This window comes from Acinonyx jubatus, chromosome A1 (genome assembly GCF_027475565.1).
Source record: "Acinonyx jubatus isolate Ajub_Pintada_27869175 chromosome A1, VMU_Ajub_asm_v1.0, whole genome shotgun sequence".
In the NCBI taxonomy this organism is placed as follows: Eukaryota; Metazoa; Chordata; class Mammalia; order Carnivora; family Felidae; genus Acinonyx; species Acinonyx jubatus.
Genome location: NC_069380.1, coordinates 86,984,292 through 87,010,471, shown reverse-complemented (window position 1 = coordinate 87,010,471; position 26,180 = coordinate 86,984,292). Strand labels below are relative to the sequence as shown.

General features: G+C 51.9%; 1 protein-coding gene across 1 annotated transcript in view; it reads left to right on the top strand.

Annotated features, from left to right (window-relative positions):
* Positions 1–26,180, top strand: part of WNT3A (Wnt family member 3A) — a 43,238-nt gene that overhangs the window by 13,368 nt on the left and 3,690 nt on the right. The window contains exons 2-3 of the mRNA XM_027050650.2: positions 1,114–1,355; positions 20,748–21,013. Coding sequence (XP_026906451.1) covers positions 1,114–1,355; positions 20,748–21,013 — 508 coding nt within the window. The remainder of the gene's footprint in view (positions 1–1,113; positions 1,356–20,747; positions 21,014–26,180) is intronic.

The following is a 26,180-nucleotide window of genomic DNA, read 5'->3' as shown; positions in this document are numbered from 1 at the left end:
AGCGTCCCCCACGGGTCCAGGCAGGTGTTTCAACTTGTCACCCATACAATTGTAGAAGCTCTTTCTGCTCTGCCCCCAAAAGGACCTGACAGTTCTTTCTTTGAAATCAAGATGCAAGTCCATACAGTAAAACAGACATGGTTTAGTCAGCCTCGAGACATAAACCCGTGTGTAACCAACACAGAGCACTTCCATCGCCCCAGGCCGGTGCTGTCTGATAGAACTTTCCACAGGGACCAAAATGTCCCTTATCTGACCGTCCAGTTCGGTAGTCACAGCTGTGTGCACCTGGTGGGACTGGAAAGCCAAAATTCTCTCTCTTTTGTTGTTCAACTTAACTTAAATTTCATAGGTGCACAGTGAGTGGGAACCATCCCCGAGACATTCCCTCTGCACCTCCGCTCAGGGGGGTACTCCCACAGGAATTCAGGAGGAACCGCAGCCCTGGTTTATGTCCTCATCTACGACTGCTCATGGCCACGGCCACAGTCGGAGGTGCAGGCACACACTGGCCGAGCCAGGTGTCCCCTTGGCACCTGCTACCTGTCAGAAGCACGCTGGGCTGCATTTCCGAGAGGGAGTGAACAGCAGCTGTTCACCCTTGCGCCCTGTGGGTGCAGACTCAAGTGGCTCCATCCTAATCACAGCGCTGTGAATGTCCGTGGGCACGTGGCATGGAGGGCACATGGCCTTCTGTCTGTTGGGTAAATAACCAAGAGCAGCTGTCACGCGGGCGTGAGTGCAGGGTGATTTTTCACCCCAAGGATCAGCCGCTGCTGTGCCCTGTCTGGCCGCCGGCACCCCCTCCTCTGGGCAGCCCCCTGGGGTTGACCGGTCGCACACTGTGCTCCCTACGTTTCCAAAGCTCCACTGCCCTGCTACCCCCACCCTGACAGAACAGCCCCTATACTTGTGCAGAGCACCAAGCAGGCTTGCACTCTCCGTTTCCTTGGTTGCTTTCCCACCGCGCCTCATGCACATCTGGACGATGTTTGGTACCATCCGGGTACAGGGTGCAGACGCTCTTCCTTCATGCAGAATGGCCGCGTGCGCACTGAGGAGCGCGGGCAGGGCGGCTGCACCACTGATCAGGCCTCCTCCCCTCCTCCCCAGGTCCTTGGCCATCGGGCCCCAGTACTCATCCCTGGGCACTCAGCCCATCCTGTGTGCCAGCATCCCGGGCCTGGTGCCCAAGCAGCTGCGGTTCTGCCGGAACTACGTGGAGATCATGCCCAGCGTGGCGGAGGGCATCAAGATAAGCATTCAGGAGTGCCAGCACCAGTTCCGCGGCCGCCGCTGGAACTGCACCACCGTCAACAACAGCCTGGCCATCTTCGGCCCCGTGCTGGACAAAGGTACGCGGGCCCCCATCTTGGCCTTCAGGTGGACGTGGTAGGTCCTTGCAGCTCCCCTTCAGTGCCAGGAGCCGCTCTGCCCTGACCCACCTCAGTGTCTCCCCTGTGCTCAGCATAGGAGCGGCGCCTCCGGCGGGCGGGCAGGCAGTGCCTTGCAGACCTCAGCCTCTTAGGGGGCTCCTGCAGCTCCAAAAGGAGTAGGGTAATGCAGAGATCCCTCCTGCTTCCCCTTCCCCAAGGCAAATTGTATGGTCTCAGGAGGACGAGATTAACCATCGCAGGCTTCCCACAGAAGCCAGGCCTTCAGGGGGGTCTTGGAGAGAAAATAACAAAATTTGTATTAAAACAATAAAACATAGGGAGGGGAGGAGGGGTTGGGGGCCACAGAGGCACACTGAGGGAGTTATCCTGGGTCCTGGGGCCGGGAAGGAGAAGAAGATGAAGGTTGGGTGTTGGTTAACTTTTGGGGAAGAGCAAATTTTCACCAAACATAATGTTTTATGTAGTAATAACCATGTGCCATATGTCCTGACACCTGCAAATCAGAGGTCAACAGTGCTGCATCTCAGCTGGTCCCTGGTCTGGGACACGTCTGGCAGCTGAGGCTATGCTCAGCAACAACACCCAAAAGTGGCCTCTGCAATATGGTGGCTGGGCCCCACAGACAGGTGGGGAGGGAGAGAGGTGCCTTTCACTCAGCATAATGTTTTCAAGATTCGTCCACACTGCGTGTGTCAGCACTTTAGGCCTTGTTAGGGGTGAGTAATAGCTCTCTGTGCAGATAGACCACATTTTATTATGCATTGGTCACTGATGCACATTTGGGTGATTTCTACCTTTTGGCTTTTGTGAACAGCGCTGCTGTGAACATTTTTGTACAAGTATCTGTTTAAATACCTGTTTTTGAATCTTTTGCATGTATTCTCAGGCATGGAATTGTTCTGTGTAAGTTCTGGGGGAAACACCACACTGTTTTCCACAGGGGCTGCACCATCTCACGTTCCCACCAGCAGTGCACGAGGGTTCCAGTTCCACATCCTTACCACCCTTGTTATTCTGTGTCTTCCCTTCAGCAATCCCAGTGGGTGCAAAGTGGTATCTCATTGTGGTTTTTCTTTGCGTGTCCCCAATGCCTAATGATGTTGAGCATCTTTTCACGGGCTTGTGGGTCATCGGTATGTATTCTTTGGGGAATTCCTACTCAAGTTCTTTGCCCAATTTTTAATTGGAGTGCTTGTCTTTTTGTTGTTGGGTTCTCAGAGCTCTTTATATATTCTAGACAATAGATTCTTATCAGATCTATGATCTGCAAATCTTTTCCCAGTTGTATAGGTTGTCCTTTCATTGTTGTAACCGTGTCCTGTAATGCACAATAGTTTTAAATTTTGGTGAAGTCCAACTTATCTATTGAAATGTCATATCAAAGTAAGCATTGCCTAATCTAAGGTTACAAACATTTACACCTGTATTTTCTTCTAAGAGTTTTATAGTTTCATCTCTTATATTTAATCTTTGATCTATAATGAGTAAATGTTTGTGTGTGGTGTGAGGTAGGGGTCCAGCTTTATTCTTTTGCATGTGGAAATCCAGTTACTCAAGCCCCATCAGTTGTTGAACAGATTATTTTTTTCCCCATTGAATGGTCTGGCCTCCCATCAAAAATCAATTGACCACGGATGTGTGGATTTATTTCTGGACTCTCAATTCCATTCCTTTGGTCTATACGACTCCCCTTTTGCTAGTTCCACACTATTTTCATGGATTTACCTTTGTGGTGTGTTTTGAAGTCAGGAAGTACAAATCATCCAGTCTGTTTTTCTTTTACAAAATTGTTTTGGCAATTGGGTGCCTTGCAATTCCATATGAATTTTAGGATTAGCTTCTCCATGTCTGTGAAAAAGGTTTTGGGGATTTTGATGGGCAATACATTCAGTCTGGAGGTTATTTGGGAGAGTATTGTCATCCTAACACTGTTAAGCCTTCTGATCCATGAACATGGGATGCCTTCCTGTGTATTTAGGTCTTCCTTGGTTTCTTCCAGCAACAATTTGTAGTTTTTGGTGTACAAGTCTTGTACCTCCCTCATTAATGCATTCCTAAGTATTTTATCTTTTTTGATGTAATTGTAATTGGAATTATTCTCTTAATTTCCTTTTTGGATTGTTCATTGCTACTATATAGAAATATAACTAATTTTTGTGTTTTGATCCTATATCTTGCAACTTTGCTTCATTTGTCTTGTAGCTCTGAGAGGTTTTTTGTAGGTTCCTTAGATTTTTTCTTTTTTTTATTTTTTAATGTTTATTTTTGAGAGAGAGAGAGAGAGAGAGAGAGAGAGAGAGAGGAAGTGTGAGACACAGAATCCAAAGCAAAATCCAGGCTCTGAGCTGTCAGCACAGAGCCCAACCCAAGGCTCAAAACCCATGGACCACAAGATCATGACCTGAGCTGAGGATGGACGCTTAACCGACTGAGCCACCCAGGCACCCCTAGGATTTTCTATATATAGGATTATATCACTTATTAATGGTGACAGTTTTACTTTTTTCTGTCTGATTTGTATACCTTTGATTTCTTCTTCTTGCCTAATTGCTCTGTCCAGCACTGCCACACTATGTCATGTAGCAGTGATGACAGCGGGCAAGCTTGTCTCATTCCTGATCTTAGGGAGAAGCACTTAAGTCTTTCACCATCGAGTAAGAGGTTAGCTGTGGATTTTCCATAACTTCCTTTTATCAGGTTGAGGAAATTCACTTCCATTCCTCATCTGTTGCGTTTTCATATCATGAAAGGGTGTTGGATTATATCAAATGCTTTTTCTGCTCCAATTAAGATGCCCATGCGGTTTTGTTCCTTCATTCTCTTAGTGTGATGTGTTATTATTGGTTGATTTTTCTACACTGAAGAACCCTTGCATTCTTGGGATAAATCCCCATTGGTCATGGTCAATAATCCCTTTAACATGCTGGAGGATTTGGTTTGCAAGTATTTTGTTGAGGATTTCTGCATCAATATGTACAAGGGGCATTGGTCTGTAGTTCTCTTTCCCTGTAGTGTCTTTGTCTGGCTTTGGTATTAGGGCAACACTGGCCTCAGAGAATGAGTTAGGAAGTGTTCCCTCCTCTTCTATTTTTTGTAAGAGCTTGAGAAGGATTGGTGTTGATTGATTCTTCTTTAATTGATAGAGTCCACAAGCGAAGCTTTGCTTTTTTGGGATGTTTTAAATTATTGATTTGATCTTATTACTTGTTATTTAGGTCTGTTCAGATGTTCTATTTCTTCTTGAGTCAGTTCTGGTATTTGTGTGTGTCTAAGAATGTATCCATTTCATCTAGGTTAATCTTTCATTTTTGAAGAATAGTCTTGCCAGATATAGAATTCTTGGTTGACACTGTTTTCCTTCAGTACCTTAAATATATCATCCCACTGCCTTCTGACTCTGGTTTCTGATGAAAAATTGGTTATTAATCTCATGGAGGACTCTTTGTACACAATGAGATGCTTCTCTCTTGCTGCTTAAAGATTTTCTTTATCCCTGTCTTTTGATAGCTAATTAAAATATGTATCAGTGTGGATCTCTATGTTTATCCAAGTTGAAATTTGTTGAACTTCCTGGATATATTGATTCAAGTTCCTTATCAAATTTGAAGCATTTTGGCCATTGCTTCTTCAAATATTCTTTCTGCCCCTTTCTCCCTGTCCTCTCTTGGGACTCCCACAATGTGGTGTTTGTTGCTACATTTGATGGTGTCCCACGGGTCTGTTCATTTTTCTTCATTCTTATTTCATTCTGTTCCTCAGACTGCATTATTGCAATTGAATTATCTTCAGGGTCACTGATTCTTTCTTTTGCCTGCTCAGCTGTGCTGTTGAAAACCTCTAGCAAATATTCTGTTTCAGTTATCATGCTTGTCAGCCCCACAATTTCTATTTCATTGCTTTTGTAATTTCTCTCTATTTACTGAAATTCTCTCTTTGTTGAGACCGTGTTCTCCTGATTTCTTTTGTCCTTTTGAGCAGACTTAGGATAGTTGATTCAGAGTCTTTGTCCACTATATCCAATATTTGTGCTTCCTTGAGATACCCTCTGTTAACTTCCCTTTTCCCTATGAAGGACCTGTACTTCCTTGTATCTTTGCATGCCTTGAAACTTTTTGTTGGAATCTGTACCTTGTGATTATCGTAAATGGTCACTCAGGAGATCAAATTATTTCCCCTCCACAGAGTTCAGTGTCCTTATTGTGGGGTGTACTAGTTTGTTTCATTACCGACTCTTCTTTAGCTTGTGGTTTGGCAAAAATTTCCTTTTCTTGGAGGAAATAAAAAGGGAAACAAAGCGAAGAAAGAATACTCCTCTGGTCTCTGCAGATTGGCTGTGTTGTGCAGGCCTTCAACCTCAGCTAGTCTGCTCACTGCTCTGCCTTAGCCTTCGCTTCCTACATGCACTGAGCAGATCAGCACAGGTGGAAGCTGAAGGTCTCTCTTGAGTATGCATTCTGCCCTTGGTTTGCACGTGGGCTTTAGGTCTCCTGGTCCACAGGAGATTTGCAAACCCTTCACTCCCCAAAGCAGCTTTCCCCCACCTTTCCCCCCAAGCGAACAGTATGTCTATTGTTGGCCCCAACTATAATTTTTTGCTTCACAGGCAGCAGCTTGTTCATTTCATTTTCAGTGTTTTCCAGGAATACCCCTTGCTTAACCACTGTTACACCCCAAGAGAGTTCTGAGGTCGGCATCAGTTTTTCAGGGAACCCCCAGACAGGTCAAATCAGACAAATTCTTCCAGAGAACATCTACTCTCCTCCCTCTGGAACCATCCACCTACGTGGGATCAGTGCATTTGGCCATCTTAAGACCTCTCTTTGCTGAGGGTGGCAGGCTGTATAACCTTTTCAGAGATATCTTTTCCTGGAGTCAGCATTTGCCTGGTTGCTAACCACCTTGACTCCCTTTTCAGGGCTCTGATGACATTGGCTCTGACAGTTTTTGCTTCACTTTTTTCCATGTTTCTCTGGAGGGTTGGGCCCTGGGAGCTTCTCACTCTGCCATTTTGCTGATGTGACTCCATACCACCTTTTGATAACTGGCCTCAGAGGCCATGCAGCACTACATTCTATTGTCCAAGACAGTTACAAAGGCCCACCTGGGTTCTAAGATAGGGGGCACAGACCCCATCCCTCAGTGGCATGTTGAGGTCCCCTAGGGAGAACATCAACCAGTGAAGCTGCCTCTGGTATGCCGAGGAAGGCAGGACAAGAGACATTTGAGCCCTGGGACCACTGGTATGCATGGAGAGCTGCAGGGTTTCCTGAGAGTGCAACCCAACATTCATGGAGGGTTGGTTGTGCTGGATGGCATTTGTTCAAGGGCCTGAGGCTCCACGACTTCAAGTGGCTGTGGCCATGCCCAGGGGCCATGTAGGGGAGGGGGATCACACCATGTGACCTTGACTGGTGAGTCAGCTGACTTCCTGGAGTGTCAGCGTCCCTGTCTATAAAATGGGAGACTAATTGCCACTCAGCTGACTTCACAGAACTGCTGGTTGGGGTAATTACATGGTCATCCCCATAGGGACAGCTGCTGCCATGTGTGGGAGGAGTCAGGGTCACAGGACACTGTGGCGCATCAGCCATGTGGGGGCATGTGTGGTGGGTGGGTGTGCCTATGTGTGCGTGAGTATGTACATGTATGTGTGTGTGCATGTGTAAGCACACATGTGTGGTGTGGTTGCCACCCACACAGGTCCTATGGTGTCCTGTGGCCAGGGGTGTTGTGGCCTGAGAAGGCGTGTCCAGCAGGTCCCTAGACACCCCCCGGATGGTTCCAGCTGCCCAGGTGAGAAAGAATGTCAGGAAGAAGAGAGGAGCCTGACCTACCTGGAGAAGCTACCCCCTGGGTGGTGGAGGAAGGCAGTGTGAGGCTGGGTCAGACCCCACCAGAAGGCCAGAGAAGGAAGTGTAGGTTGACTTCTGGCCTCTATTCTACCCCATGGTCTACATGTCTGTTCTCTGCTGGTTCTGTCATACGGTTAGAAAGCAGTGTGAGTCCACCAACTTTGCTCTGCTTTTTCAAGACTGCTCAATTATCCAGGACCCCTTATCATTCTGTATGGATTTCAGGATCAGCTTGTCAATTTCTGCAAAAAAGAAAAAGAAAACACCTCGAATTTTTAAGGATTGGGTTGACTCTGCAGATCGCTCTGGGGAGTATTGCCATTTTGATGTTAAGACAATCCATGAACATGGAATGTCTCTCCATATACTTAGGCCTCCTTCAGTTTCTTTCAGGGACATGGGGCAGTTTTCAGCACACAAACCTTACAGTTATCCTGTTTCATTTATCCCAAAGTATTTTACTCTTTTTGATGCTGTTGTAAGTGGAAACGTTTTCTTAATTTCACCTTTGGGTTATTTGTGGCTGTGCATGGAAAGGGATGATTGGTTTCCAACATCAACCTCATGTTCTGTAATGTTGTTGATGGTCTATCCGTTCTGATAGAGGTGTTATGCATTCCATAGGGTTTCCATACCATTTAGTAACAGGAACAGTTTTCCTTCCTCCCCCCAATCTGGATACGCTTTATTTCTTTTTCTTGCTCCTAGCCCTGGCTGGAGCCTCCGGAACAATGTGGGGCAGCAGTGAGCAGAATGAGCACCCCAATTTCCTCCTGATCTCAGGGGCAGCTTTCCGTCTTTCACCACTGGGCAACCTGTTCTTAAATGTTAAAGATCCAGGTGTGAAGTTCCTCATTCACACAAAAGAAAAGGTAACACAGGAGAGTTTTGCTATGATGCATCTCTCGATTCTCTGAATTTTTCCTGAGTTATGTGTGACAAAAATCACATAGTGATCTATTATCAAGAAGTTTTAAAAATCTGTCAGCTCATGGCTCGGTTGGGCCTGCCTTTCACTGTGGAGAGCAAGGAGTTGGATGTACCTGATCTGCACAGAGCTCCAGGGCCTGGAAGCCTGGGAGGGAGTCCCCTCCTGGGACAAGTTGGGGATGGTGGGTTTAAGGGGGCAGGCAGAGAGGAAGTGAGGATGCCTTGGGAGCACCCATGTGATCCAAGGATCCTGGCCCGTTTCCATGCCCCCCCGCCCCCAGCGATACATGGACCTGCCTGGTAGACCCCTGGGGTAAGCCGTCATTCTGCTTGGACACAGCATCACTGCCCCCACTGCCCCCCGCAATACATGGACCTGCCTGGGAGATCCCTGGGGTAAGCCGTCATTCCTCTGGGATGCAGCATCACTCTCCCTGGCCACGAGCTCTATCCCTTTCAGACATGTGCATACATCAGGTTACATCATTTCAGGGCAAACCCACAACCCGCCGGTTATGCTCAGACATGCCTGCAAACTCCTCAGGCAGGGTGGCCTCTGAGGGTCCTTGGCCCCTGCACCCATTCCCCACTGCTCTGCCCTGCATTACCACCACCTCCTCCCCAGCCCTCTCCTTGGGACTTATCCACTCCCCACCCCTTTGGACTGCCACTACACACAGGCTTCCCTGCCCATGAGACCTGCCTGTGCACCTTGTCCTCACTGCTCCCTGCTCCCTGCAGTCTGAAAGCGGCTCGGCTCCATCCTCATGGTCTTCAGCTCCATTTCCTCCTTCACCCTCTGCCCAGGCCCCCACAGCTGCTCCACGTTTCCTGACTCCGTCCCCACCATCACGGTCCCAGGACAAGCACCAGGCACTGCGGGTGCTCTCAGTACACCGTGGGTCCCCCGTCACACACAGCAGATGCCCACGCAGCACGCAAGCCGGGAAGACACTGGGGCAGTGCCAAGCACACAGTTGGTGCTACAGAAGGAAATGCTGAGTGGTTGGGTGGGCTTCCCAGAGGAGGTGTTACCTGAGCTGGAGAAAAGGGGCATGTTTACAGTGCTTTCTAGGGGCATGCTAAGTGTTCGCACATGGAGGGAGGACTTGAATCCAACCCTTATCTGGTGAATGGCGGCTCTGGTCACAAGTGAGGACACTGAGGAGTGGTGCAGGGCCAGGCCAGGACTCCTGAGGACACCCTAGCCTGTGGAGGGGGCTGCAGGGTGCCGAGAATACCTGCCAGGGGTCTGGGATGACAGCAGAGCTCTCTCCAGGGGAGAGCAGGCCCCCCAGTGCCCAGGGAGCAGGGACCCAAGAACCACACAAGCCCCCGGCTTCTGGGCTTTAGCCCCAGGGAGCCCCATCCTCACCTGTACCCCCTTGCTTTCTTGAAAGCCTGTGTCCTGGCACCTCTCCTATAAAATGTCCACTTATACCTATGTCTCCCACGTCCCGTCCCCATATCCTCTCCCCATGTCCCCTCCTTGTGTCCACCTCCATCCACTGCCCACATCCACTCCCCCGTGACCCCCATGTCTCCTGCCCATGTCCACACTCCTTTCTCTGCCCTCTGCTCTCCTGCCCCCTCCCGTCTGCCCCTTCTGCCTCCACCCTTCCTCCATTTCTGCTGCAGGAAAATTGTCTCAGCCCCCAGGCCCTCACCACTTGGCTTTGATGGAAATAGAAAGCCCCCTCTCCCCCTTGCCCTCCACGGGGCTGAGAAATGGCGGAATTCATTGTGGCCACAGAGCTGAATGGCCCTCAAGGAAGGAGCTGCCAGGTGCCCCAGAGAGAGGCCAGCTCTGGGAGGCCATTGTGGAGGCCCCAGCCTGCCTGCCTGACCGCGCCTGTGGTAATCAATCTGATTGGATTAGGGTCAGGGCGACCCTAATCGTGTCAGAGGTCACCCAGTCTTTGTGGCGGGGTCCACGGGGCGCCTGGCCACCCCTGCTGAGGCGGCCTCTTGAACAGGGCTTAATGCCGCCCAGCCAGCTGAGGAGAGGGGCCGGGCCCTGTGTGGATGTGTGCGAGCATGTTCATGTGTATGTGAGCACGTGTGTGCATGCGGGGCTGGGGGCCGGGTGGGCCGGCCGGGCCCCCAAAAGCTGCCTGCATAGAACCTGGGCTTGGGCACTCGAAGTGAGCCCAGGCTGGGCAGAACCGCCCTCTGCTCACCCCAGAAGGGACTTGTGTCCTGGGGCAGAAAGCATGTGAAGAATGTCGAGTGCACGGCAGCTATCTGTGCCTCCAGGCAGGCCCCCAGGCACCTGAAGGACCAGCTCTCCTCAGAGAGCTGGCCAACACCTCCTCTTGACCCCCAAGGAGGTGAGGGGGCCATCCCAGGGCTCAGTGCCCCAGCACACAGGCTGGCTGCCAGCCTGAAGGAGGCCCAGCCAGGACGGGCCCCTGGGGGATCTCGGTGGCCACAGTGGCTCAGGTCCAGGCCCGTGGGCTTTCGGGTAGCATGTGACTTTGCAGAGAAAGGGGCCCAGGGGCCTTGATGCCTGTCCCATCAGCACCCCAGCACTGCAGTGCACAGGCATGGTGCGGCCAGGACCCCGAGCCCCAGCTTGCACATCCACTCACTCAGAGCCCCGGTGCCCTGGGGCCGCACTCCCCGGCTCCCCTGGGGTGTCAGGGCCACAGGCGAGCTAGGCCTGCTCCTCTGCATCAGGGAGCAGATGTCCCCAGCAGTACATGGGGAGGGAATTTCACTGCCCATGCAGAGGTGGACTGACCCTACTGTGGGGTCTGCAGCTGGACCTCACCCACTAGGCAGCTGAGTTGGGGGCGCCTGGGCTGATCCCTCACAGGATCGAGTGGTCAGTTCTCTAGGAGCTTCTGGGTGGGGTCCACAGGTGTCCATCACGTTTTCTGCAAGGGCAGTGCCCTCCCTCCGCTGATGCCCACCTTCCTGTTGTCTCCTTGAGGGTCTGGGGATGTGTCTGCCCCGTCCCCAACCGGAGCAGCCCCTCCCCCCCTCCTCGGTCAGGCTCCAGCGGGTGGTCCATCGGCGCACTGTGTGTCCAGGCCAGCGCACAGGCACGGGGCCCGGCACAAGCCGCAGGGCCCAGGAGGGGCCTGGGGAAGAGACTGAGGCCCCTGGGGGGCGGGGGGGAAGACGCGTCCCGAATCCAGGTTGCGACCCCTGACCCGCATCGGAAAGTGTTTCGGTTGGCGGTGGCTGGGGGGGAGCCGGCCGGTCTCCGCGGCCTCCCCTGTATATCATTAACTCTGCGCAGCGGGGGCGCGTAGAGGGTCCAGGAGAGACCCCGGCGACGCCCCGCCGCGCCAGGCTCGGAACACAATGTCCCCACGACGAGGACAAGATTAAGCACAAGGCAGAGAGCAATGCTGCGGGCGATTCACACGCCCTCGGAGCGCTGTGTTAAAGCGTGTGAATAGCGCGCTCCCCTCGCGCCGCCGGCCCCTCGGCCGCGCATACCTCCCGGTTGCTATGACTGGCTGGCTATGGCCTAATCGCCGACGAGGGGGAAATTCATATAAAATATCGCGGGCCATTGTGGGCCTAACGCGGCGTGACAGTGGCTCACAAAGCCAGATTCATTAGCCCCAGCAGGTAATCGGGACGCCGGCCGCGCTGCCGGCCGGGCGGTGTCAGGGGCCGCGGCCGCGGTGGGGCGCGGGCACATTCCGCTCTCAGGTGCCCCCTCCTTTGTGCCGCTGCCTTCGCGACACCCCCTCCCGCGGGCCAAGGCCGGTGGGCGTCGTCGGAGGGGCGCACCTGCTGGCCCGGGGCTCTGGCAGGCCTCCCGACCGTCTGGCGGCCCCGCGGAGCCGCAGTCCCCTCCTGGTGCTGGAGCGTCGGTGGGCGGAGGAGGCGCCAGCGCACTCAGTGCTCTGGGGGAGTCTTGGGGATCCGCGCTGGCCAGAGGGAGGGAGACGGGAGCGTCTGCTGGCCTGTGCCCCCGCTCAGGCGTGGCAGGAAAGGGGCAGGTACCCTGACCTGCCCTTCTGTGTCCTCCCCTCCCCCGGGCCTCACCTGCCAGGTGGGCAGGGCCCTGGGAGGCCCCAGAGAGGGAGAGAGCTCAGTAAGGCCTGCGCCTTGTTTATGCTGGGGGTGCCACATGTACCCCATGTTCTCCCAGATGCTCCAGGCCCTCACCGAGGCTGGGTACCCCCATCCTAGGCTCTGGGAAGGCCCATCAGCTGTGGGCACCATAGATACCACAAGGGATGTGCTCTCCTCATCCAGAGCATCGGGAGGACTCACGGTGGGTGCAGGCTGGGCAGTGCTGGTATGTAGAATGGGGGTTCACCCCACACACCTGGTGGGAGGGAAGCCGCAGCGGGGTGTGCTCAGGGAGCCTCCTTGCAAGGTGGTCGAGTGCTGGGGCTGAGGACTGGGAACCCCTGCCCTGGCCAGGGCCACTGTGGTTGCAGGCAGTGTCCTGGGGGGCTCCATAGAGACAGGAGAGCCCTCCCTCCACCCCCAATGCACTCCTCTGCACACATGTGAGCAGCACTAACCTTGGTGCTTTGGGGGTCTTGCCTCAAGGTCAGCCCTGCCCAGGGGAGAAACACAGCCCAGTGTCCCAAAGGGTCTTAGGGAAGTGAGCTCACCTGAGGGAGGGCCCTTCCTCTGCCTCTGGTCAGCCAAGAAAAGTTCTGATAGGCCCTGTAGCTCTCAGGGGCACTCATACCTACCCTGCCCTGGGCCCAGGTCCCTCCCTGCAGCCATCTGACAGGAGACAGACCCCTAAGTCCCAAAGGCTGGCAATCAGGAGCCAGGCTTCATGTGGGGGCCAGACAGAATGTCTGCCGCACATGCAGGAAGGGGGGATGTCAGAAATCCCCCATATCAGCCCCCTCATGTGCTTCTGATGAGGGAGGTGTCAGAGCCCCCCATATCAGCCCCCCAAGCCCCTCTGATGGGGGAGGTGTCATAGACCTCCATTTTGGCCCCCTCAAGTCCCTCTGATGGGGGATGTCAGAGATCCCCCATATCAGCCCTCTCATGTGCTTCTGATGGGGGAAGTGTCAGAGCCCCTGTTTTTAGCCCCCCATGTCCCTCTGATGGGGGAAAAGCGTCAAAGCCCCTGTTATTAGCACCCCCCCCCCCCACTGACGTTCCTCTGATGGGCAAGTAACAGAACCCTTCATGCTAGGCCCCTGCACATCCCTGTTAAGGAGGTGGTATCAGAAATCCCCTCCCCCTTCCCCATGTTCCCTCCCTTCTCCTGGCTGGGTGCCATTTGGGGGCCTCCCTCCACAGGGACACATGCTGGGTCTGGCCACCATCTTGAGGAGGGGGTGAATTTGCGAGTCATGGAGCCCTAGGGTATAATAGAGCCTGTGGGCTCAGCCCAGGGTTTCATCAGAATCACCTGGGGACCTGTTATTAGCACCCCCCCCCCCCCCACTGACGTTCCTCTGATGGGCAAGTAACAGAACCCTTCATGCTAGGCCCCTGCACATCCCTGTTAAGGAGGTGGTATCAGAAATCCCCTCCCCCTTCCCCATGTTCCCTCCCTTCTCCTGGCTGGGTGCCATTTGGGGGCCTCCCTCCACAGGGACACATGCTGGGTCTGGCCACCATCTTGAGGAGGGGGTGAATTTGCGAGTCATGGAGCCCTAGGGTATAATAGAGCCTGTGGGCTCAGCCCAGGGTTTCATCAGAATCACCTGGGGACCCTTTAGAGAAATAGGTGTCCTTCCAAGAACTATGGCCCGGGGCCCACAGGTGTCTGCACTGATACACTGACTGGAGTGACTGGTGCTGGGGCAGCCCCCAGGCCGTCCTCTCTGCAGTGCTTCCTGAGGGGTCCACCCAGGCAGACACAGAATGTTCCAGAAGCTTCACCTCATCCATCAGTGGTGACATCTGAGCCACAGCCCCCTTCCGGGACCTTCTGCTGCCAGAGGTTACATTTGTTTCTTAGAAAAGCCCTCCCAGTGCCCCCTCGGGCTAATAGTCTCATCACAAGAGCATATATGAGTGTCCATATCCTCTCATCCAGTGTAAGCTCCCACAGCCTTCCCCCAGGAGAGGACAGGTGGGCCCAGCCACCTCGAGGCTGCAGCCACCGAAACGGCCTGGTGCAGGAGCCTTACTGGGGGTGCAGGAGCCTCTCCCTCCACCCTGTCTGGGCTCAGCACTCACTACTGTGCAGCCCAGGGTCTGTGGCTGACCCACTCTGAGCCTCTGCATGCTTGGGCTGAAGGGGCCTGCAGAACCTGTGATAGCAGCGGGCAAAGAGGAGTGCCCCTCCCCCTGCCTGAGCCGGTTCTCTCATCCCCAATAAAAGGATTTGCCAGAGTCAAGGCAGGGTGGCCTGTTGGTCCCTGGTGAAACAGCCCCCCAAGGGGACCTCCCCACAGGAAGGTCAGCTCCAGAACAGAGGCTGCAGCCTTCTTGTCCACTTAAAACACAGTCAATGCTCAATTAACGGTTGCTAACTGCTAGCTACATGGTGAAATGTGCAAGATGAACTTTCTTCAATATAAAGTACTCTGAAAAATCACCCCTTTTTTTCTGTTAAATGTTCTTTCCTGAAATTATGATAGTTAAGCTTGTCTTATCCTCTCATGAAATAGTAAAAGTAACAACACTTGGCAATCCTGATTCAGTCCTCAAATGATCTCTGATACTTGACAAGCCCATGGAACCCAAATCTGGAAGCAAGAATTTGTTTAGGTGCCTAGTTCTAAAGTTCTGAAACCCAGGGAAGCAAAGTAACTGCCGAAGCCGATCTCACAGGTGACACCTAGTGCCCCACTGACCTAGCTGTGATGGAGCCAGTTGGACATCTCTCCCTGCCCTCTGGTAGACACCCACCTCTCACCACATGGGACTCCCTCAGCTGCCCCAGACATTAACCATCCATCTGTCTATATCCATCCACCCATCCATAAATCCATCCATCCATACATCCATCCATCCACCATCCATCCATTCATTCACCATCCTTCCATCCACCCATCTATCCATCCATCCACCCATACATCATCCATCCAATATATATCACCACCCACTCATCCATCCACATACCCATCCATCCATCCATCCAACCATCTACGCACTCATTACCCACCACCCTCCATCCATCCATCCACCCATCCACCCACCCACCCACTCACCCATCCATCCTTCTAATATTCATCTCTCCACCATCCATCGTCCATCCATCCATCCATCCACTCATCTACCCATCTATCCATCCATCCATCCTTCTACTACCCATCTACCCACCCACCCATTCATCCAGCCAGGCAGCCAGCCACTCACTCACCAGTTAATCTACCCATCCATCCATCCCAAGCCTGCCCCAGAGTTCACACTGCCACTGTGTGTCATTGTTTCCTCTATTCTATTCCTCATAAACTGTAAGATCCCAATGGCAGGTGACTTAGCACAGCCCAAAGCAAAGAACCTGATCCACAACAGTAGAGTCTCTCACTAAAGGCAGGATTCCCCTGGTTCACCCTCTGCCTTGCCAATGCAGGGATTCCTTCCACTTGATAGTGGGTCATCCAGCTTCTACTTAATTAATGATTAGATGGGTAATTCCTTGAAATTTAAAAAGCCTGGGCTGTTAGAAATCTCATCAGAGAGAGCAGCAATCACTATCTTACAGATTTCTTACCATGGTTCTTGAGAATGGGCACCTTACATCTTACTCACCTCATATTCCTAGTTCTGAGCCTAGTGTGTAACTTCTTATAGACTCTCAGATCCTGGAGGGGTAAATGGCTTGCTGGCTGGTTGGATGGATGGATGGATGGAAGGATGGTGGATAGATGGATGGATGGATGGATGATTTGATGAATAAATTGATGGTGGGTGGATGAATAAATGGATGGTGATGGATGGATGGATGTTTTGATGTATGTATACATGGATGCTGGATGGGTGAATAGATGGTTGGATGGATGGATGGATGTCAGATGGATGGATGGATGGATGGTTTGATGGATAAATTGATGGTGGATGGATGGAGGGATGGATGGATAAATTGATGGTGGATGGGTGGATGGATAGATAAATGGATGGTGGATGGATACATGGATAGTGGATGGGTGGAAGAATGGATAAATGGATGGATGGATGGATGGATGGATAAATGGATGGGTGGATGGTTTGATGGATAAATTGATGGTGGATGGGTGGATGGATGGATAAATGGATGGTGGATGGATACATGGATAGTGGATGGATGGACAGATGGATGGATGGATGGATGGATGAATGGATGGATGGATAAATGGATAGATGGTAGATGAATGGAAGGAAGAATAGATCATTGATACTTTGCATGAACTCCGTAACTAATTAGTAATGAAACAATGGCAAATTTCTGGCAAAGATGGTTTTCCGCATGGAGGATGCTTAACTCACAGAATGACTCTGCCACTAAATTCCCTTTCTTCTTCCTTTTTCCAACCCTGACCTCACCTCCAAAATTATGATAGTCATTTTTCACATATCTTATACTCTCATGGAAAAGCAACAAGCCTTGGCAGTCCTAATTCAGTCCTCAAATGATCTCTGGTGTTTGACAAGCCTGTGAAATCCGAGTCTGGAAGCAAGATGGGTATAGTCCTGAAGTTCTGAGACCCAGGGAGGCAGAGCCCATCTCACGGGTGTGAAGAAGAATCCTGGGGCCAGCAGGGCAGTCCTGAGCAGCTCCAAAGGCTCATGCAGGCTCTGTCCCAGGGACTTGGCAAACTGGCAGCATCGGCCCTTTGGCTTCCCTCCCAGGGGCCTATGCCCCCTCTTCTTCTCTTGACCTGCTGCAGCCCATTGCCAGTGACAGTGACATGATGGAGGTGTCTCCAATCTCATTCCAAAGATGTGATTCCCTTCCCACGGTGTGATGGCTCCCCTTCCACTCCCTAGCTGCCTCTGTTGTGTAAACAGAAGCAGAAACATCTGACAAAGCAGCTGTCAGTGGCTAAGAACTTTCCTGTGACTGGGGTGGCTGCCAGGGCTCCAGACCCTGGTCGGAGTCCTCACTGTGTCCTCCCCACGCACAGCCTCAGGGGAGCCCTGTCCTACCTCCTCCTACTCCAGCCAGTAGGCTCATGACCTGTGGAAATCTGATAAAAGCAATGGGCTCTCTATCCAACACACACACACACACACACACACACACACTTTCCGGCATGCCCTGTGATTCCTGCCCCAGTGAAGCCTAATCCCACACCCCTGGGTCAGATGTCCCTGCTACTGTGAGGTGTCACCTGGACATGCTGGGGGTCTTCCTTCTCCATGACCTCAGCATGTCTTTTAACTTTTTCTTTAGAAAGAATTGTAGACATACAGAAATGTGGCAAGAGTGATGTTCAGGGTCCATGTCCGCTCCCAGACATCCCCAGTGCTAACAAAGCCAGCTGCATCCATCAGCACAAAGATCCGTCCATGATAACTACACTCCCATGTTTCTCCCATTCTCCCACCCATCTGGGATCCTGGGTAAGCCTGGCCCTGGCCCTTCGTGCCCACAAGACTAGGAGGAACCAGATCAGGCCTCTTGCGTCTATTTGACGTTTCCTGATTCTTTGCTGAGAAGGCCTCCATGGTGTCCCTGGAGCATCTTCTCAGGAGGCACATTGCGTCAGCCACCTGTCCGCTGTTGTGGTCCCCGCAGCCCCAACCCCTCAGGTAAGGTGGGGTGGGCCAGGCGTCTGCAAAGTCAGGGCACGGCCATCCTAAAGTGCTTGGAGGCTGTGACTTCTGTTTCTAAGCAGACTCTCTTTGCCAGAACAAGCTCTCATGGTTTTCTTGTGGTCTTGTGCTCCCATGGTCTTGTGGCCTCTCCTTAGAGGCTTCCTTTCCTCATGAACAAGTTGGAGGCAGGCTACAAGGTAGCGTCAGCCTTCAGGACCTCATGTGTGATGAGCCCCTTCCTTACTGGGTAGGGGAGATTGAGGCCCACAGGGGAGGGAGGCCAGGGCTGGGTCACACAGCCAGCTGGTGAGAGAGCAGGGCAGGACTGAATTCTTCCTCCAAGTTCAAGGGAGACCCCTCCCCCTGCCCTGAGCATGCCCTTCCCCTCGAGTGTGTCTGGTGACCTGGCCCCTCCTGGCCCCTCTGCCTGAGCCTGTTAAGCGGCCACACCCTTGTTCAAGGAAGGTGCAAGGCCCCAGGCTCGCTGGCTCTCTGCTTATCTCAGAGGAGGGGAGGCACGTTCTCCAGGAGGAGCAGTTCTGGCCCCCTGGGCAGGAGTTGGTACCCAGGGGCTGGAGAAGGGCCACCGGGGGCCCTCAGCCAGCTGGAAGCAGCAAGAGGGCGGAAGGCACCCGGCTGTGTGCACTGAGATCCAGGAATACCTAGGAAACACCTGCCTGGCCCAGCAGCCCACATGCCCTGCCTGGAGGGCAGGAGCAGCCCCAGGCCTGGGTTCTGGAGGGGTGAGGACACAAGGAGCCAAGCCCACCCTCAGGGAAGGCAAAACAAAGGCGTGGCTCCGCTGGAGTGCAGGGACAGAAGGGCAGGGGGTCTACAACCAGGGCACTGGCCTTTATTCACCGTGCCTTGGGCCCATAGAAGGCCACTCCATGCCTGCTCGAGAACTGCTGGCCGTATTATGGAAGCAAAGTGAGGCCAAGGCATCAAGCATCTGGGGGAGGTGGCCGCTGGCTGGCCGTCGGGAAAAGGGGCAGGGAAGGATGCTGAGTGGGCAGGGGTGGAGATCCAGTCTCATGGCACAGGCCTGTCCAGGGTAGGCTCTGGCCCTGCTGGGCCTCCCCGTCCATCCCAGAGCCCGGCCCTCTGCTTAGACCGGGCCTCGCTCCCCACCCACCATCTACAGGAATTGGAAACCAAAAATGAACGAAACACAGCCCCCCACCCCAGGGAGCTTGCATGCTGGGGAGAGGACTGAAGAGAGAGCTTCCTGGGCCAGGCACCGACTGCACCGGGACTGCAAGCCCGTACCCTGAAGAGCAGACAAGGGACAGGGCAGGTGCACGTGACCAGAGGAGCAGTGGAAATAGCCTGAGGGAAGGACGAGGGCTGAGTGTGGGGGAGGCCCGTGTGCAGGTGAAGCAAGGACATAAGGCCAGGAACTCCAAAGGGACCAGGCACAGCCCGTGTGTGCATACGTATGTGCATGTGTGTTTGCCTGCATGGTTGTGCATGCGTGTGCATGTGCGTGTGTGTGTGTGTGTGTGTGTGTGCAACATGTGTGGCACATGCATGTGGATGGGGGAAGCTGCAGGCTGGGAGTGCAGGTTCCAACCAGGAGCCTCTGATGGTGCAGCTGGCTGATGCTGAAAGCTGGACTCACAGGGAAGGGGGGGCAGTGCCAGATGAATAAATGTGGGATTTTCAGTGACAGGTGTGCTGGGTGCTGAGTGAGTCTCAGTGTGTGCATGCTCCTGGCTGGAACCCTCACTGCTTCCCTGCCTCCACCTGCCTGGGCTTTGGGGCAGGCAAGCCTGAGGAAGAGTGAGGGGTAGCCTACAGCCTCTGCTGGTTCCCCAGGGTGAAGCCCCCACCATCCCCCTCCCAGGACCAAAGTCCCCCCCCCGCCCATCCCCCTCCCAGGGTAAAGTCCCCCCACCCATCCCCCTCCTGGGACGAAACCCCCCTGCCCATCCCCCTCCCAGGACAAAGCCCCCCATCTGCCCATCCCCCTCCCAGGGTGAAGCCTCCCTGCCCAACCCCCTCCCAGGACCAAAGTCCCCTGGGCACTGATGTGGGTCAGGAGGCAGCAGCATCCCCGTGACCGTGACAGGAGCCATTGGGAGCCCCAGCACCGTCCAGGCCTGCTGCCCAGGATGGATGCGGGGACACAGCAGGGCACACGCCCCATGCCCGGCATGGAAGGCCAGGTCAGGCCCACCCCCACATGCACGTGTATAGTATATACTGCAAAACGATCACCAAAATGATTGTCTGGTGACTACGCATCACGCACAGCCTGGTTACAGTTGTTTCTCTTGTGACCGGAACATGTAAGACCTCTTAGCAAGTTTCAAGCACACAACACGGTATTGCTGACAAGTCACCGTGTGGTGCATCATGTCCCCGGACTTACTGATTTGGTGCCACAGTTTTCTGTCCATTCACCTGTTGATGGACATTTGGAAGCTTCCAGGTTGAGGCTATTACAAATAAAGTAGCCATGATGTTTGCTCCCTGGTCTCTGTGACCACCTCATTTCCTCAAGGGGTGAATACCCAGCTGAGTGGCCTGGTCACCTGGTATGCATAGGGTTGCAAGAAGCCATCAAACTGCTTTCCTAGATGCAGCACCAAGTTCCCCAGCAGTGCACAGGGCTCAGATTCTGCACATCCTCTCCAGCACTGGCTCTGATCTGACCTTCATATTACAGGGGTCCCTGTGGCTCTTCGCGGGGAGTGATGTCCAGCATCTCTCCTGGGGCCCGTAGGCCCTCCAAGTACTTTTTCCCAATACCCACCCTCCTGTCCTATGCACAGGGCACCCCTCTCCCCTGCAGCCCTGCCTGGCCTCCAGCGCCAAGTCCACCCCAGGTGCCCAGAGCCCTGCCCTGAAAGGGGCGGTGATGCCCAGGGCTCAGCTTCACCACCCCAGCCCTGCCAGGTCCTGCCCACCCTGTTGCCTCTCTCCACAGCCACCCGGGAGTCCGCCTTTGTGCATGCCATTGCCTCTGCCGGCGTGGCCTTTGCCGTGACGCGCTCCTGTGCTGAGGGCTCCGCCACCATCTGTGGCTGCAGCAGCCGCCACCAGGGCTCCCCGGGTGAGGGCTGGAAGTGGGGCGGCTGCAGTGAGGACATCGAGTTCGGTGGCATGGTGTCTCGGGAGTTTGCAGACGCACGGGAGAACCGGCCAGATGCCCGCTCTGCAATGAACCGCCACAACAATGAGGCTGGACGCCAGGTATGTTGACAGCCCCTGGCTCGTCCCGGGGGAGCATGGGGCAGTGGCTGTGACCATGACCCTGCACACTCTGGGGTGCACAGGGGGTCATCCATCCAGGCCCAGTGCATCCTGGGGGTAGAGTGGGGAGGCATCCTACCATGGGCCTGTGGGGTCTGGGGGGTGCACTGGGAAACCCCTCTGGCCACATTCCTGAGGCCCCAGAGAAATAGAAGCTTTCTGGGCAGGATGTGTGACCTGGTTCCCTGCAGGGTGTGGTTTGTTGGGAGTATTGTGGGAGGGCTGACTGGGGTGGCAAGGCCATCTGAAACAGCCCGGTGCAGTTAAGGCCACTGGAAGGCAGGGGGGATAAGGGTCTGCCCTGCAGGAATGCCCACAAGTCCAGGGAGGAAGACAGCGAGGCCACTACAGCACAGCGTGGGGAAGTTCTGTGATAAGGAAATGCACATTCTCAAGGTGACTCAGGCACTGCAGAGGGGCCACACTCCAGGCTGGCATCTCAGAAAAAGCCTCCTGCTGGCAGTAGCATTGAGAGGAGATGTGCAAAGTAACCAGCAGTTATCTAGGTTGGGGGGAGGCCAGGAGAGCCTCAGGCAGCCTACAGTGGAGGACAGGACTGCAAGTGAGGTTGTCTGGAAGAACAGAACACGAAAAGCAGAGGAGGGACAGAGAAACAGGGACCAAGCCGTGAAGGGCTCTGTAAGCCCTGTTCGAAAGGACTGGGCCCAAAGGACTGACCGCCAATGCGAGGGGATCCATGTGGGGACATGGAGGGCTCCAGCAGATTGATCAGCACAAAGATGGTGCTGGCCTTGGAACCAGCGGCTTCACCTGCCAGCAACAGAAAACAAGATGAGTGACTCATCTTCGTGTTGGACACAAAGCACACTGTCAGATGTGAAAGTGCCCTGTTAAAAGCATAGGAAGCCCACCAGTATACAGTCCCCTGACTTATCCCAAGGACAATGAGTCCAGTGCAGACAAAAAAATAGTCTCTTTTCAATAAATGGTGCTCAGCGAATTGGATAACAATATGGTGGAAAAAATTAACCTGACTCCTACTTCGCACCATATAGAAAGCCAATTACAAACCCAAATGCAAAAGGTAAAACAAAATGAAACAAAAATGTTAGGAAGAAAACATGAAAGAACATCTCTGTGACCTTGGAGTAGGCAAAGATTTCTTTTTTCTTTCTTTTTTTTTTAAGTTTATTTTCTTTGAGAGAAAGAGACAGAGAGAGTGTGTGGGGGAGGGGCAGAAGGAGAGGGAGAGATAGAATCCCAAGCAGGCTCCATGCTGTCAGCGCAGAGCCCAACATGGGGCTCAATCCCAGAAACCATGAGATCATGACCTGACCCAAGATCAAGACTCAGACACTTAATCGACTGAGCCCCAAAGGGGCTCATCAAGGGTGCTATCTCTAGGACATCACTCCTCAGTTTAGCCTGGGATCCTGAGGACTAAAGGAAAACCAGAAGTAGCCCAGCCCTTGTACACATGTGCAGGCTAGAAAAATCCCAAGATCTGAGAACAAATTATGGTGATTCCAAATTGCTGGTTTTCCCATGCACCTGGAAAAAGGCAGACAAATCCTCTTTGGAGGATGATAACCTTATTCAATGTTTAAAAAATGTTACTACAAATAATTTTTCAACCACAGTGTCCAGCACATAATCAAAGATAACCTATCACATGAGCTGGTGACAGAATGAGTGATCATCAGCAAAAATCACAGAAATGAGTCCACAGGGACTCCAGATACTACAATTACGAGACACAGATTGTGAAAAAATATACATGCTTATTTAGGCTTACAAAGCCAAAATGCGAGTCTGAATGTTTCAGCAGAGAACTGGAAACTATAAAAAGCATAGAATATATTTAGGAAACATCACATCACAATTGTAGAAGTGAAAGATGTATGAGAAATCCCAGTGAAAGACAACAAAGTGAACATAAGCATTTACCTCTGCGACCTCCCAGAACCCCACTAAAATGATAACAAATGAATGCCATAACATATAAATTCATGATAACTCCTGAAAACGTGGAAAGCAGTACCTAACAATGGCAGCCAGAGTTTGCAAACTGAGAAGCAGATCCATGAATAACTGGGTCTTAGGAGAAAGCAGAATCCTAAACCAGTAGAGGAGAACTCTGACAGCCAACCCAGGAACTACTAGTAACAGGTGTCTTGAAAAGTATAGACAAATACTGGGTCTAAAAACAGGAAATGGATTGATCATCTATTTTAAAAGCAATTCGGAACCCACCAGGTTTTCTGTCCATCTCCTTACATCCAGGAAACACCCATCCTTTACAATGGCAGAAGTCTGGGTATGTAGTCTCTGAAAAGGGCAAAGCACAGTGTGTCTGGACTGAGGGACACCAAGCACAGCCTGGTTTCCCAAGTGAAAGTAGTCCCCATCTACACATGCATTTCTCTTCCTAGTCTCCATATGCCACGGTGAAGCTTGACCCTCCAGACAGGAGTCGAAGATTCTCCCCTGGGAATTGGACCAACCCAAAAGGAGACTTAAAGATACCTACCTGGGACTCCCCCATGGTCACAGCCAGGTCACACTGTAGTGAGGGCCCATGCTGACAAGTCTCCACCAAGCACATGAGCTTCCAACAAGATGTTTAGTGTCCTGCTTTTATTTATTTTATTTTTTAATGTCTATTTATTTTTGAGAAAGAGAGAGACAGAGCATGAGTGGGGGAGGGCAGAGAAAGAGGGAGACAAAAAATCCAAAGCAGGCTCCAGGCTCTGAGCTGTCAGCACAGAGCCCAACACAGGGCTTGAACACACAAGCTGTGATCATGACTTGAGCCAAATCAGGTGCTTAACCAACTAAGCCACCTAGGGGCCCCTGGTATCCTGCTTTTAAATATGAGCAGACATCCAAGGATCACAGGACATCTGAGGAAGGCCTCCTGTAACCACAAAGTTAAAGACCAAAACAAACAAAAACAAAACTTATGGGAAAGAGACATTGTAAAGAGAGATGAAAACTTCAAAACTACCACTATTTCAGGCACCTGGCTGGCTCAGTCGGTAAAGCATGCAACTCTTGATCTCAGGGTCATGAGTCCGAGCTCCATGTTGGGTGAGAAGATTATATATTTTCTATTTAACTTATTTTTTTTAATTTACATCCAAGTTAGTTAGCATGTAGTGCAACAGTGATTTCAGGAGTAGATTCCTTAATGCCCCTTACCCATTTAGCCCATCCCTCCCCACAACCCCTCAAGTAACCCTCTATTTATTCTCCATATTTAAGAGTCTCTTATGTTTTGTCCCCCTCCCTGTTTTTATATTTTAAAAATTAAAAAAAAATTGAAACAATTTTAGGGACACCTGGGTGGCTCAGTCGGTTAAGTGTCTGACTCTTGACTTTGGCTCAGGTCATGATCTCAGGATCATGTTGTGGGATTGAGCCCTGAGTCAGCCTCTACACTGAACATGGAGCCTGCTTGGCATTCTCTCTCTCCCTCTCTCTCTGCCCCTCCCTCACTTGCACTCTCTCTCTCTTTCTCCTAATAAATAAATAAACACTGTTTTAAAAAAGAAAGAAAAGAGTTAAAAAAAAAACACTATACCCAGAGATATAAAATACTGTCCCATAAAATTGGAACAGGATGTTAAATTAAAAGAATATTCAGAGAAGGAAAAAATGCCACTAGAAATTGAAAGTAGGATAGCAGAAACAAATCTCCCAGCAGAAAGGTTGGCAGATACTTGAGACACCCTTCTATAAAGTAGAAGAAAATAACAAAGAGATGGAAAATAGGAAAGAATGGAGAATATGGAGGTTCTGTCAGAGACAGTCAATGGTGAACATGAAGAAGAAATCAGCAAAGAAGGCAGGAAGGTTCTCAGGACTGAAGATCACAAGTTTCAGACCAAACAGCCCAAATAAGTGACTGGCATATGAAAGAAGAGACCCATACCAAGACCTAGCGTTATGAAGTTCACAGCCCATGACAGAGAAGCCCTCCAAGCCTTGGGTTTCATGCAAAGGATTGGGAATCAAAATGGCATCGGAATTTCCAAGAAGAACAATGGAAGCTGGAATAAAAATGGAGTGCTGCTTTCAGAGTTCGGAAGGGAAATAATATTGTAAACCAAGAATTTTATACCCAGCTAAACCATCCTGTCAACTTTTCAAGTAGAAAAACTGTGTTTTCAGACATGCACATTTCACAAAATTTACCAGAAGGTCTCTCAAAGAGATGTCTCCGAGAAGCTGAAATCTTAAAATACATGATATGTTTGAATATCTTGAAGAGAATATTTACACAGTTTGGGGAAAGTCTGAGTCTGAATCCGTGATAAGTACATTAAAAAAAGCAACAAGAAAGTTTTGTAGGAAAGAAAAAGTAATCATGCCCTATAACAGGGCTCAGCTGGGTATGACATTGAACACAGTTCCAATAGCATCAGCACTCGATATCCATGTAACTGGATTCTGCTTTAGTTTTTTGGGGTGGAGAGGGCTGGGGAGATGTGCATTGGCATGTTTGGGTTGATGATAAAGAGCTGACTTCCCACCCTCCATGGTGAGAGGGGAGACATTGCCGAACCCCCCAAACTCAAGGAGTAGCAAGCAAACATTCTATTAGAGATGCAAGATGCACACGTTGTTGCCTTGGCCGGTCAGTCAGGTGCTGTGTGTGCATGGTCGTGGGAGCAAGTCTCAGGAACTCTTGGTCTCTTTAAAGTATATGCATGTATAACTTTGACAAAAGTAAAATTAAAGAGACTGAAGAGGTCTCTGGAGAAAAGAAGAAAATGGAGATGAGACAGAAATTAACTGAGAGGAGGGATGCAGTCATTACAGATACCCCTGGAAAGGGCCAGTATGAGAGGGAAGTGTAGGTGAGGGGGATGGGGTGCAGGCAGCATCTGGACACAGAGCTCACCTTACACTGCCCAACAGGAATATAACGGGACTCATGTACAGACACAGAGCCCACCTTACACTGTCCAGCAGGAGTATAATGGGACTCACATATGGACACAGAGCCCACCCTACACTGTCCAACAGGAGTATAACAGGACTCACGTATGGACACAGAGCCCACCTTACACTGTCCAACAGGAGTATGATGGGACTCACATACATACTTATGCATTTTCTAGTAGCCACATTTAAAGAGGAA